The following is a 15,157-nucleotide window of genomic DNA, read 5'->3' on the forward strand; positions in this document are numbered from 1 at the left end:
CAACTGGTGAGCACCAGGTAATTGTCTACCAACACTCAGCCATTAAGAGCCAGTTTTAAGGGCCGCCAAGTTTGGTGGCTTCTGAAACGGATGGCTTGGAGTAACTGCCTCTCAAACTGATCTTGACTTCCAGTTTCAATATTAAGGTATCGGGTAACATTAATACATAATTCATCAGAACTAAAGTAAAACACGAGACATGATGGCTTTGCCATTTACAAGAAAGCCAAGCCCAAAATTGATTGTTCAAATTCTTCTCCAGGCTGGAAAGGGGACTTAAAGCCACCTTATTTTGTTGATTAAATTTATATCTTTCCCTCCTAAGGCTAAGAAATGCAGGTAAAATTGTCAAAGGAGAAGAATAAACTTTTACTACCATACTAAAAATCCTGCAGCATAATATGGTAAACACCCATATTTCTGAATATCAAATACCCTAATTTTCTTCAGATATGCAGGAGTTTACTTGATGCAGCCAGGCATCCTCCTCCTGCCTCCTAACAGCCTGAATTCTGAAGGGAGACTGGCTAAAAATAACCTCGCTCCTGACAGTCTGGGTTTGCAGAGAAAAGGAGGTAGGGATTCAATTGTTAGGCTAGAGTGGAGTCTTTGGGGTCCCATAGATTGCTCCTTGGGATGAAACAGAACACAAGCAACCCCTTCCTCCCTGCAGCCCTGGATAACTCAGCCCAAATCACACTCTGAGCAGGGAATGAATTATATTTAGCTCATGGCCACCCCAAATCTTGGGCATTAGGGAAAAGAAGGGACCCCTAGATCCTATTTCCAACCTGGGGGATTTGTCTGGACTCCATATCTCGTGCTGGAAATGGAAGTTTGGCACCTTCCATGAGCCCAGACTCCTGAACTAAGAACGGTCTCCTGTGCCTGACCTTGGAACGGGCCCAGGGGCTCTCCTGCATCTCTGCTGCTCAAGACCTTGAGGGGTGGGGGCTTCCTTTCAGCGTGACTCCTGAAATCCAGGACTGCAGGGGGGCAAGGGGATACCTAAGTCCTGTTTCCAACCCTAGAGAGGAAAATGAGACTTCAGTATCCTCGGCTTCTTGTCTGTCCAGAAACTTTTAACGGTCATCTAAAATAAATCTGGCCCCATCACTTCCGGTATGTAAGGGTTTTCTGTATCAATAAGGCAAAAACTGTTCTAGTTTTTTTCCTTTCTTCTCTGTCATATTAAGGCCCAGTTAATCAGTATGAAAGTCTTACTATCTCTAAAGGAGCACTCAGCAGCATGGCTTAGTGGAAAAAGCATAGGTCTGGGAATCAGAGGACCTGGCTTTGAATCCTAGACTCTGCTTCTTGCCTTCTGTGTGACCTTGGGTGAGTTACTTAACTTCTCAGTGCCTCAGTTTCTCCATCTGTAAAAAATGGAGATTCAATACCTGCTTTCCCTCCTACAAACACTGTGAGCCCCATGTGGGACCCAGAGCCAGATCTGATTAGCATGTATTTAGCCGAGTGTTTAGTGCCGTATTTAACAAATATCACTATTATTATCATTAAATTTCAAAAAACAAGAATAAAAAATAAAGGAAGATCTTTCATTAAATCAAAATGAATGACATCAACCCAAATGTAGTCAGGTGGACGACAGAAAACACAGTTGACGGCCAGCATGTATAAGCATTTTGGGTACTGAGGTTAAGAACTACCAAAGATAATCTGATCAACTCATCCGCTGGAAGAAAAATGGTGGGTGGTAAGGCTAGGAATGCATGAAAGACTGAGCCAAATAGTTGGATAATTCTCAAGAGGAGTATTAGTGATAATCACTCTAGCTTTTTTTACCCCCCGTCTAGAGAACTGGGAGATAATAAAAATATGGGATATTTTACAAAACATTATCAGTGAAAAAAGAAAACTGACCTTTAGAAGTTCCTCTGAAGTTGGCCGATCTTGAGGAATTTTCTGGAGGCAAGAATCTACGAAGTTGCGAAAATAATCAGACCTATTGCAAGAGAAAAGTGTGAGCTGAAAATGCTATTCACTGTGATATAATCCCCAAACTGAGGCATTAAAACATGGACAAATATACAACATGAACCTGCCGCACACATAGTTCATAAAAGAAGCCATCGTAATTAACCTCAGATGATCCCAGCACCTCAAGCAAGGAAGTCAGGTCTCTAGAATGAGATAACTGCATCCTTGACAAATGCTGTGGTGAAGAAAACCTGTGTTTTAGGACTTGCCCTGTGACTTCACCGTACTACTACTTCTTCTGATGTGAGTAGTCAAAAGAACATTTCCTAATTCTGCTACCATGTTCTATTCAAAGCACGTAGTGAAAAGATGCGTTACGGTGGAACTATTATGAATTCACAACAGCCACTGCTTGTTCTAGGAATGCTATCCTTTGCAGTAAGCTATTCCTCCTTCAGATGTTTATCATCATACGTGAGTTTACTCTTCTTTTACATTATAATTTTGAATAACCATCCTCTAATTTTTTGCCTTTCTTTTCCTCACTTATCTTTTTCCCCAACCACCTTCCACCTTTATAGTCAGTTGCGTCCCTCATATTTAAAGACTATTTCCGATGCTAGATTCTAAGTTACTTGAGGGCAGGTATTGTGCCTAACAATTCAAATGCGCTCTCCCAAATGCTTAGTACAGTGCTCTGCACACAGTAAGTGCTCAATAAATACCATTGATTGATTTGTCCAAACCCAGGAAAGAAGTCTGGGGAACTTGTTATGAACTGTGATGTTCATGAGCAACAGAGAAGCACTGTCATAAATGCCGACTCTGTCGATCCAGTGCAAGGATGCTCTCTCCCCCACTTTCTTCCCCCTTCCCTTTTTCCCTGTTTCCCACTTTTCTCCTCTCTCTCCTAAATATCACAGTTCACAGCAAATTCACAAAACTTCTTTGTTGAGGTTGGGCAGTCAATCAATCAATGGAATTTATTGGGTGCTTATTCTATGGAAAGCATTGTAATAACCGTTTGGGAGAATGCAATACAAATGAGTTAAATCAATCCGATATTTATTGGATATCTACTGTAAAGCACTGTACTAAGCATTTGGGAGAGTACAATATAACAGAGTTAGTAGATACATTCTCCGCACATAAGAAGCTTACAGTCTAGCAGGGGAGACAGACCTTAATATAAATATAGATATAATTGGCAGATACAAGCCCTGCCTTCAAGGAGTTTACTGTCAAGTGAGCAAAGAAACCTTCCCACAAAGAGGCCAGAGGGAAGGCTTGTGACTTGTTTTCCCCCTGGATTTGGGTCCAGGGAGGTCCCAAAATCAAAAAAGAGGAACACATCTGAAATGTTTCAAGAAGATGCTCTTACCTATGGAATATCCAAAATAATAGTAATACAAGATCAAAGTGATATTGGACTTTTTTAAGTTTGCTGATATACTTTTCTCCTCTCTCTACAATAAAAATATATTTGAGGTTTTGTTAAAAGTTTCTCTCATTAATGAAATCATTGCTTTCTAAGATAGTCAATCTGTTCTTCTCCACGAATTTCTAAACATGAGTGAACCAAATTAGATCTGCTCTAGGAGGTTCTGGGAAAATGAAGGGCACAGCAATCTGTAAAAACCCAAATGTCAGGATTACAGTTAGAATGATTTGTTCCCTAGTTCATAATTCAAATGGATAAAAAAAAAGCCTATGCTAATTTAAGGAATCTGCTTTTGGTTGATTCAAAACATTTTGTCCTTTTTGTTCACCTTTAACTTCTCTGTGTCTCAGTGACCTCATCTGTAAAGTGGGGATTATGACTGAGTCCCATGTGGGACACAGACTATGTCCAACCTGATTAGCTTGTAACCCTTAGCACAGTGCCTGGCACATAATAAGCACTTAACAAATACCATTCAAAAATAATAATTTAAAAAAACCCCTTGAAGAGTAGTCTCTTCTTGTGGAAAGGAAATGGGGGGGTTTGGCTTCTGTGGCCCTTTCCCAAATACTTAGTACAACATGTTAAAGTCACTAAATGCTCAGTAAATACCATTACTCTTACTGCTAGCACTGCTAACTACAATCAGTCTTCAAAAAAAGTCTCTGCAAACTGAATTTTAATGTTTAATTATGATCACCAAAGAAAAGAAAAAATACCTTGCACCACTCAGAAAACTGTTAGGCTTTTACTGTAACATCTGTACTTTGTTTCTAGTCTGACACGATATAAAAAGCTTTTAAAACAAAAAATGCATCTTTGAATCAAGCAAAGATCCAGTGCACCTATTTCAATATCTCTTTAAAAATTCCTTGCCAGCCACAAGTCATTTGGAGAACACAACATGACGAAATATTTTTCATTTATACCGATTTTCAGCATCATGCCACTCAGCGCTACTCACCATTCATTAGACTGTAGTGTAGGGGATTCATTCTGCGCTATGTGGTATAAGGCACTCATTGCATTCATATTAAACAAAGGAGGCTTCCTTTCCGCTGTAAAGAAAATAATATTTTCGTAATAAAATGGCAGTTCCCTCCCTCCCTTTTAATTCGCTCCCATTCTTTGGAATTTCTCGGCAAGTTCAGCACCCAATTCCTATCCAGCAGTAGGATATGCTGGCCAGCTTATGCTTCTTCCATACTTTCCAACTCTCCAAAAAATAAACTCCTCCCAACCTTCGAAGTCCTTCAAGCCCCGCAGATAACCTCAGAGGAGATTTCTTACCTAACAGTAAGTAAAAAAAACCCCTTGTACTCAACTGAAGGCGTACGTGCCAAAACTAGAATAATTACTAATAAATCTTGAAGGTAGAGGGCATTGTTCGTTACAAAAGCCATTTCAACCATATTTGTAACCGAGCTTGGTCAATGGAAGCCAGTTCTTTATTATCTTGAGACTGTGATTCTCAAGTTTCCCTTCCCTTAGGTTTGCATTACTCCTTTAAAATAACATGAAACTTTAATAAACAGGAAAGAGGATATAACTGGAACAATGGAATCTAAGACTCTTCTGAAAGGTTTAACGTGGGCAAAACCTGAAAGACCTGGTGCTTTCTAAAAAAATCCCGAGACAAATGTTCTTCTAATATGTACTTCAGGAGGACACTAATTAAAAATGTTTGAGAACAGGATCCATTTTTTCCATGTTTCAAGTATTTTTTGGTCCCTTTCCCCTGGACTCCAAATCAAAATGCAAATCTGTTGACAAAATGGTAGATCACATCTGTTGACTGGTTAAAATTAGTGCACTCTCAGGACTTAGTGCTGAGGGGCTCCCAAAGATTCAGAAAATCATTTCATCTTTCTTAAAATGTATTTGATTTCTAAAATTTTTTGACTTTTCACGAGTGACTCCAAAGCAGCAGCATAACCTAATGGAAAGAGCATGGACCTAGGAGTTAGAGGACCTGGGTTCTACTTGCAACTTCATCACTTATCTGTTGAGTGACCTTGAGTAAGTCACTTTACTTCACCGCACCTTGGTTCCCTCACTTGTAAAATGGGGATTGAATCCCACTCGCTCCTACTTATAGTATGAGCTCCATGTGGGACAGGGACTGTGTCCCATCTGATTATGTTCTATTTCAGCTGTTAATAGTGAGCTTTGGCACAAAGTAAGTTCTCAACAAGCACCTTAATATTAATGCTCTGGGTCATCTCATTCCAACTGATATGGGGATTAAAAGAAAAGTGGCCTTTAAAGTAGTCAGGGTCCAAACTACATGGGGCTGAATGCTACCAAAATCAAGAACAAAGTTGATTTGAATAATGAAAGAATCCATTTAGAAAAAATGATCTTCCTGAATCACTAATCCTTTCCTTGATTATTTTAACCTGGATGAGAGAATTGTAGGTTTCCTCCAAGAGTGAAGGGCTAAACAAGACATCATACCTCTAGGCTCACCTCTTAGCTAAACTGAGTCACAGATATATGCTTGAGGATATAACACTTCACCCAAAAATTTGGTGTGGAAAAAAAAAAAAGCAAAGGGAGATGGGTGACCATGAGTTAAATACATTCCTGAAGCACAATTAGAATGAGCCAAATTCCAAATGTGATTATGTCAAGGGAGCCACACCCCCTGAAGTTGCCTTGTTGCCAGAATAAAAATTTTACTCTGAAGAAAGTCTACAATATGTACTAGAGTAAAACTAAGTTGATGGTTTGAAAGGCTAAATAACAGTTGCATCTAAACTGAGGTTCACACAGATTAATGGGTTCCTGAGCAGTTCCACCAATGAAAGTGCTTTTTAATCAATTAAGGCTTAAAACACAGTAATGATATCTGACAGAACCATTAGGGTATTCTCAGTTGAGTTGCAAGAAAAGGCTTGTGATTTCAGTATCTAAGAAAGGCTCATGTATGTCCATTAACAACTGAAATATGTCCAGCAGGAAATGCTGACAACCTTTAAATTCTCTTGCCACTCACCTTCCACCCCTGCCCAGGGTCTCCAGTGAACTCAACAGAAATTCCATCTAAATGGGGGAGTTGTATGGTGGGAGATGCTGACACAGGTTTCTTTGAGACAATCAGTATCAACTTAGATAGACACGTGGTTTATGGGGACTGGGACTGAGGAAAATGGAGATTTTGATCGTGGAAACAATCCTGACCTATTTGGGGGGGCAAATAAGTTTATTTCCCTTGCTTGTCAGGCAGTCACAAATGTTATGAGAAGCAGCACGGCTTAGCAGAGAGAGCACGGGCCTGGGAGTCAGAAGGACCTGGGTTCTAATCCTGTCTCCACCACATGTTTGATGTGTGACCTGGAGCAAGTCACTTTACTTCTCACCTGTATTCAGTCATTCAATTGTATTCATTGAGCGCTTACTGTGTGCAGAGCACTGTAATAAGCATTTGGGAAAGCATAATACAACAGTAAACGGACACATTCCCTGCCCACAACGAGCTTACAAGTCTAGAGGAAGAGTGGAGATGCCAGGGATTGAACTTGTGGCCTCACAGATGTGAAGCATGCACTCTACCACTGAGCTACATCCCCATTTGTAAAACGGGAATTAAGAGTATGAGCTCCATGTTGCACAGGGACTGTGTCCAACCTGGTTAACTTGTATCTAACCCAGTACTTAGAACAGTGCTTGGCACATAGTAAGCACTTAACAAGCACCAGCATTATATTTTTATTATTATTACTATTATTAAGATGTCTTTTTGGTTCTTTACACTTCGGGTAAGTACTAGTCCTGCCCAGTTCTGTTTTGGTGGGGCAGTGAGTCTGCTCGGTCCTACTGTCACCTTGGCTTGAAGAAATGTGGGCAGATGGACTCTGTTCTGTGGGGTGATGGGTCCTTGGAAGGTCCTGGACCAACCAGAATTCCAACCACAAAACCAATTTTAAGGCTTGCAAAACTGGAACTTAACCTTCCTTTCTCCTCAAGATTCCCTGCCAATGATAGGAGAACTTCCTTCTCCCTGCAGTCTCCAGAAGAATCCGGGCCACGACTGATCCATCCCAAACCCAAAAGTTCGGAAGAACTCGGTCAGCATTGGAATGGTTTTGACTCCCTAGCAGTTGTTTATTTCACCCCGGTTTTCTCCCTCTTTCACAGGGATAAATCATTTGGAGATTTTACTAATTCAGATGTTAAAGTGTTTATATCATCAAATATTGTGAATTCTTAAAAAAAAATTCACACTGATCAGCATGGGATATGGTGGTCTTTTTTAAGTATGTTGGGGGAGATGGCAAGGCAAAATAATCACTGTAAAACTGGATTATTCGAACACTTCCCATGGAATCTATTGCTGGCGTGTCGGACACAGCTGTACAATTTCCTACTAAGCTAAAGTTTGATTTTCAGAATGTTGATTGCCTACCACAGGCCCATTACGCTGATTATTTTTAATTAGCTATTTCGCTTTTAAATTAAGTCATTCTTGTCTTTAGCATTCTCTGCGAAGCATTCCCAAATGCTTCTCCCCCAGAACCAAATGCTCCTATTCAGAAACTAAGTGGTTCTCATTGAATGAAATCCTTTAGAAAAATCTTGGAAAAGAAACTGAAGAGGGGAAGAGGCAAAAATAAAATTTCCTGCCCACACAGTTGCTCATGTCCCTGGTCATGAACCAGCACCCACAAAGAGTGGAGGTGGCAGACACATAGGCTGGTTAATTTTTCATTTTTTTATGGTATCTGTTACATGTTTACTCTGTGCCAGGCACTGGACTAAGCACTGGGGTAGATACAAGCTCATCAGGTGGGACACAGTCCATGACCTATTTGTGGCAATCCCCATTTTACAGATGAGGTAACTGAAGCACACAGAAGTTAAGTGACTTGCCCAAGGCCACACAGCAGACCAGCTTGCCTGGGTCACGGTGTCACTTCCCCATCTCCAATAAGCACCATGTGATTTTTGTGTTTTTAGGGGGGTTGGGGGGAGACCCCAGACCAGAGTGGATACGGCACACGGGGCAGGATTAACAACAGGGGCCAGTGCTAGGGGAGACAGACCCAGTGGCCTGACCCATCTGCTAACTTGAATCAAATAAGTAAATAGCAAAGGCTGATGGGTGTCTAACCTGTATGAAAACCTTAGAGAGCTTTTGCACAGCTCACTTTTAAGATAAGACAAATTTAGAGCCACATAGCATGAATATAAACTCATATTCACCATGCTCTTGGGTTAACCTTGTCATTAACTCCCATACCAAGAAATGAAAGAGAAAACCTTACCCAGCATCCCAACAGGAACTGTATTCATGGTTTTGAACAGTTGGTGAAAAAATGAGCTATATTCAGGGGGAGAGGGAATGGAGAGAGAGCATCTTTTACAAAAACCTCACACATAGTGACGAAAGGCATGGCTTACCTAACTCAATACATGTTATTCCAAGGGACCATACATCTACTTTGCCGTCATACTGCCCTTCATCCATGGCTAAAATTACTTCTGGGGCCATCCTAAAATACAAAACGTTAATCTATTTTTAAAAAATCTATACATATCCATGAACATTTCACTATATAATATCCTCTGTAGAGATTATATATTGAAATTTAATCCATTTGCTGAATATGAGAATTACAGTCAGTTCTTTTATGGATTCCCAAAGAAACTCATGCTCTAGTACTCATCCCTTGACCAACGCAAAACAGTTCTTTGAAGATCACACCGACTTCTCTCTCAACGGACAGACACTGTGGAATGAGTGCCTCCTAATTCTTCAACAGCACTCTATCCAAAATGAGAACTAAAAACACACTGTAGAAAAAAATTAAGCATGCTACAAAAACCATAAGAGAGTTCATAGGAAATATCTTGGGGTTTGGTCTGAGGATTCACTGTTGAAATCATCCCAATCACTGTCCTCTACAGGCAGCATCCTGCAAGCTTGCAAAAAAACTCTCAACAAGCCTGTGTGCTTTTATAATTTGCAGCTCCCAGGACTGCACACTCCTGCTTGGTAACCCGGGCTACTTGGCTTTTGTTTTCACGGGGTTAAAATTCTGATAGTGAGGCAAAACTGACATACAGTTTGTATCCATCACAGATTGGGTGGTAAATGCATGTTAGAAAAACAAAACCATACCACATGATGACTTTTGTTCAGCCATTCTGGCCTTTCTCATGACAGAAAAATATACTTCATTTATTTAAAGACCGTCTCAAGGTAATTAAGAACAATTTTTCAGTGAACTCAGAGTACATTTCTTGGCTGGCTTGGGTGGCAATTAAAGTGATTCACACTAAGAAGGTTCTAATACTATAGCAATACGAAATTAAGAAACATTTGTTGTTTCCGTGTTAATGAAGTATGAAATTAGTCCTCCGACCTTCTATAGTGAGTAATCAGACATGTATGAAATAAAGCACACAGATTCTATCTGAAGTGCATCTGTATCACGTTTCACACAGCTGACTGCAGCCTTCCATGTAGGAACAAAAATTATCCTCTCCACAAAATGTTTTACTAGTAACACTATCTGTACTATAAAGGTAGCAAAAAACTAAAATCTGCCTTCTTTGTCTCTACTACCCCAAAATGACTATCGGCCTTTGGCTTTCAAGCATGCTAACATCTGCAACTCTGGGTTTAACATTTCACTTTGAAATGGCTGTGGAAAAGACTCTCTCATTCAGTACATGAATCTTACAGCATAATAAAAAAAACACAGTACTGATAGAGAAGTATAGACCATAACAATTAATGAATAATTAACTCCCAATTCTGGAAGTAATGAGGAACAGGGTTGGTGACCATGGATAAATCAAGTCCCCCAAAAATCACGATCCTCACTTTTAAGAAGAATTCTGACCTCCTAACTTATCAATCATTTCAACAGAACTGCTAACGAGAAGCAAAACTGACTGGCTTGACTTTCATGATTTTTCTCTTCTCCTGCTTAATCCCTGGAATGGTCAGAAGCAGAGAGCATGAGAGAAAAGGAAGAGCAACATGTGAATAAACTGGGTGGAAAGAGGCATTACCAACATTATTATTATTAGGCATTATTTTAATCTCTACAATGCAAACAAATTGACCCAACATTTACAAATCCAGAAACAAACAAAAAATACATTATGCCTGCCCCCCACAAATGAAATAACCCCACACTGAGTTAACTTTGACAAGGTGACAAATTTGGTTTTGGTTGTCCTGGACACTTAAGAAATTTCCTTACCAATATGGCGTCCCCACAAAAGAATTGGCAGGAGATGCTATGGAAGCAGATCCAAAATCAGCAAGTTTCACCTGGCCTGGTTCTGTCAGGAGGATATTTCCTGCTTTGATATCTCTGGTTAAGGAACACAAAAATAAAAATTACAGATCTTCCTTTTTTGAGATGATGATGAGAATCCAAAATGAATTCTCAATAAAGATTCCAGATTAGGAAGAAAAATATCTAGAAGGAAAAAGGGTTAAACAATTTTTAGAAATGAGAAGGAAAAGAAAAATTCAAAGAAGAAAATTTAACTTTAGAAAATCACTTAATTGCAGGTTGTGGTCTATATTGCGAGTTTCCAAGTATTAGGCCAGTTAATGATGAGAGAATGAATTGTTACTTGAAATCAACTCCTGGGTTTCTGAAAAACCCAAATTTGTAATGAGCATGTGTGGGTGAAGTGGAAAAACAAAAGTAAAGCAATCATTTCATTACTTTTGACCTTTCAGATATTCCCAGATTTCCACAAAGAGGCTAAATCCTCTAACAGACTAATCCATTATTAGCCCCAAACTTACCTCCAGAGTCATTTTTAAATTTAAACCTCTGGAAAGGCACAATTTGAAAGCAAGCTGTCATGCCAACATAATGAAATTATGTACATTCTATGCATAATGTAACTCTGAAATATTTTAAATATCAAAATTAAGAATGAAAACTACTCCACAGTGACTTCAAAGGGAAACAATGAAGTTATGAGGGAACGAGAACTAACATAAACCAAGGTTACTAGAAATCCAACAACTATTTAGTTATTCAGTTATTTCTTGGCAGCTTGGGCCACTATACTACACTATTAGGAAACATCGTAAATGAAATCCTACTTCATCATGCTTAAAACCCTAGCAGATTGCAGTTGTTGCTAGCAGTTTTTTAGATATGAGATGCAAAAGCAAGTGAGGAGAGACACCACAGCTACATATTATAGCCTGTGCACAATTACAAATTCTGGGGCATGGTCACTAACGGTCTTCCTCCTCCCTTCCCTCCCAGATAAACATATTCATTGCGAGACTGATCTGGCCTCAATAAATTCAACAAGCTAATTACCTGTGCAATCATTTTCAAAGCTCTTACCTATGGATCATGTTGTGAGAATGTAAGTAGGCTAATCCCTGGAGAGCACCATGTGTAATTGCTGCTATTTCCACTTCTTGTAATGGCTTTTTGTGAACTAAAAAGAGTTTATTTGATACTAATTAGCAAAAGAAATAATGCAATTCACAAGGCCTACATATTTTCACAAAGCTTTTAGAATGAGAGATGTAAACTGTCTGGTGTGAAGGAGGAGTCTGTACATTTGGAAGCAACAACAAAAAAATTCTGCTTTCCCCCATGCTGTAGTACAGTTATAGTACAATACACTTCCAATTACCCATACATGGAATCTCCACAGCAGATTCTCGGGGTAGATTTGGGATCATGTCCACTCTTTTCTCTCCTTGCCTGCCGCCCAACCATCCAGCACTTCCAAACACACACACAGCCACACTGCTCATTCCATTCTCAAGGTGCAGAATTGATTCTGCATATTAACAGCAAGCTTTCCCCAAAATTGAATATGAAAATATTATTTAAAAATGCAGTTGCCCTCTTCTCCCTTCTGCAGCCCACTGTTAGAACACCCTGACTGCAACAACACAGCTAGTTATGAAGAATGCCAGCCGTACTCAAGAACCTCCAATACTATGTCCAATACTTTCCAGCCCCCAAAATTTGAAAACCCCCAAATCTTGTGGGTAAACTGTGCCAGCATAGCCCACTATGAAGTCTAGAAAACCATCAACTTCCAGGTTAATAGTGGCATACTTACTGAAATCCGGTGGAGGAAAAAACTCATACTCTACAAAAGTTCCAAAGTTTTCATTTTGCAAAATTAAATCTTCACCTACTTCTGAAATCTACAGCAAAATCTTTACATCTTAAAAGTGTGTATCTTAAACATAGGAGACTTACCTTCTAGTAAGTCAGAGGCTGATCCTAAACAATATTCCATTACAAGCTGCATGGAAAGAAAAATAATACAAACATTAAACAGAAAAATTATCTTAAAAACCCTTAAAAACAAATCTGCCCTTGGCCCTGACCAATTATGGGTCTTTTGCAAGCTTGTATTGAAACCACAATCTGTCCCTAAAAGGGATAAGAAAATAAACAATGCCATTATTGGGTCTATATACTGAAATTTATCCACCCCAGGAACGTGCTTCCGAAACCCACCAATGGGTTGTCCAGAGAAAATGTTTGACGGGAGTCACCCTCAAAATCCGGCCTAATGGTTAAAATCCAACATGCTTAACTTCTCCCTTAACTTTATTCATACTAATGTCTGTCTCCCCCTCTAAACTGTACGCTCTCTGTTGGCAGGGAATGTCTGTTATATTGCTATACTGTACTCTCCCATGCGCTCAGCAGAGCACTCTGCCCATTGTAAGCACTCAATAATTATGCGACTGACTTCCCTGTATAGTTCTAGCTTTCCCCCAGTAACCTATCATGAAACTCTCATCCAGGAATTCACCCATATCATCCTTGAACAACTCTTTGCTATTTTTGGCTCGCCCAGCCTCCGGAGAGTGGTAACATACACCATATGCTTACCACTCTGTGAAAAGGTGTTTCCTTTTGTGTATTTTGAGCAGTCCACCCTTCAATGGGTCCAAGTGTTGTGGGACTGCCTGATTGTCACCTGTGCATTTTTTCCCCAGCCCTCAGTACAGCACTCGGCACACAGCAAGTGCTTAATATCGACTACTACTGCTTCTTGCCCTGCCCACAGAGTAAGCGCTCAATAAATACGACTGACTGACCTCCATGATTTTGTAAGTTTCAAAATCCTCATCTTCTCTTAGACCCTTTTCCCCACTCCGCGATCATGTCAGTGTTCCGTGCATTATCTTGTACAGCTCTATCATGTGCTTCTTAATATGCAGTGAACTGAAACCTGCAAATTACTCCAGGTGAGGCTGTTTTCAATAAGCCTCCTGAAACTCCCAAGCATTTAGTACACTGCTCTGCACATAGTAAGTGCTCAATGAATACCTTGATAGAGAATGCCTGGCATTTTACGGGACCCCAACAAACCCTGGACCAGGGATTTGGAGCAACAGTTGACAAAAATTAAGACTTTTTTTAAAGTCACGACTGAGTTCACAACCTACAGTTTTTGCTTTACTTTTCTCTAGGAGGTTTACTCTGCTCTTGCTCAAATTTATCTGCCATGTTCCCACCCAACCAACCAGCTCAAGATCTTCTTGCAGTTTACTCCTATTTTTATGGCATTTCACTAGCCAGGAGAGCTCAGTGACATCTGAAAACTGGAGACTTTACTGTGCACCCACTTTTTGATCATTTTCAAATTTACTAAACAAGCGGTCCTAATAATGATCACTGGGGAACCCTGAAGTGAAGGGGGGCAGGAGCCTCCCCACAAACTCATCTACTATCTGTGAACATTGGTGCCCTGTGCCTGTGTGGGACTGCCCAAGCACTGGGAAGAAGCCTGTCTTTCAAATAACTTAAACCCATTTGCCAGTGGTGAGAGGTATCTGAGGATTATCACATTTTGCTACAATTTTTTGTTGAAACTGTTCGATTGGTCAATTTTGCCTCTTTTTCTTATTTGAAACGCCTCCTTCCCACCCCATAACCTCACCTATTAGAGTGTGAGGAATGGGGAGAGCATGTGAATTAACCTACATGCAATACACTACACAATACATGTAATTCGTAATATTACAGTGCTTAGTACACTGCTTCCCACATTTTAAGCACTCAGTAAATGTTACTGCCTGTTGACCTAAATAGCTATACCTTTTAATGCTGGAAAAAGGGGCATTTATCCCTACTCTACATTTCTTATCTTTTTGCCAGGTTTCTATCCATGACAGAGTAGTTTCTCTAATCTCATGATTACTCGGGATTTGTTTAAAGTGTGGAACCTGGTCAAAGGCGTGGAATTTTGCTAAAGGCCTTATGAAAACCTAAATATATTTCATAAACTTGTTTCCTTCTACCCTCCTGCTTGTTGACCTTTTCAAAGACTTCTGACAAAATTGTGAAACAGTTTCCCTTTACTGAATCCAGACTGTCTTTTCCCCGGCAGTCTGTTTCTGTCCAAGTACTCTGTTGCTAAACTTGATTATAGACTCTACAAATTTGCCAGAAATAGAAGTGAGACTCACTGGTCTATAATTCCAAGGGTCACCACTAGAACCATTCTTATGAATGGGCGTTTAATGGTGATCGGACCATCCTCCAGGACAGGGGACACTTGTAATGACAGTTTACGCATTCTTGCCAAGAATCCTTCAATCTCCCCATACTGTTCTTTTCAGATGTCTCATGAATGCCAACCAGTACTGGTAATTTATTTATCAATTGGCCAAAAACATCGTGTAGGCTCACCACAATCTGAACCAGTTCTTCTGGACTGTTGGCTTACAAGAAACAACATGGGTGTGGGGCTCTCACTAACTTCTTCCTCAGTTAAGACTAAACCAGAAATTTTGGTGAG

General features: G+C 40.0%; 1 protein-coding gene across 3 annotated transcripts in view; it reads right to left on the minus strand.

The window, feature by feature from the left end:
• Nucleotides 1-15,157, minus strand: part of TAOK1 (TAO kinase 1) — a 128,523-nt gene that overhangs the window by 35,592 nt on the left and 77,774 nt on the right. For all 3 annotated transcript variants that reach the window (XM_029082246.2, XM_001510546.4, XM_007672563.3), the window contains 6 exons: nt 12,598-12,643; nt 11,719-11,815; nt 10,600-10,713; nt 8,786-8,877; nt 4,347-4,440; nt 1,885-1,966 (listed from right to left, as the gene is read on the minus strand). In XM_029082246.2, coding sequence (XP_028938079.1) covers nt 1,885-1,966; nt 4,347-4,440; nt 8,786-8,877; nt 10,600-10,713; nt 11,719-11,815; nt 12,598-12,643 — 525 coding nt within the window. The remainder of the gene's footprint in view (nt 1-1,884; nt 1,967-4,346; nt 4,441-8,785; nt 8,878-10,599; nt 10,714-11,718; nt 11,816-12,597; nt 12,644-15,157) is intronic.

The sequence above is a fragment of the Ornithorhynchus anatinus genome, chromosome 17 (assembly GCF_004115215.2).
Source record: "Ornithorhynchus anatinus isolate Pmale09 chromosome 17, mOrnAna1.pri.v4, whole genome shotgun sequence".
In the NCBI taxonomy this organism is placed as follows: domain Eukaryota; kingdom Metazoa; phylum Chordata; class Mammalia; order Monotremata; family Ornithorhynchidae; genus Ornithorhynchus; species Ornithorhynchus anatinus.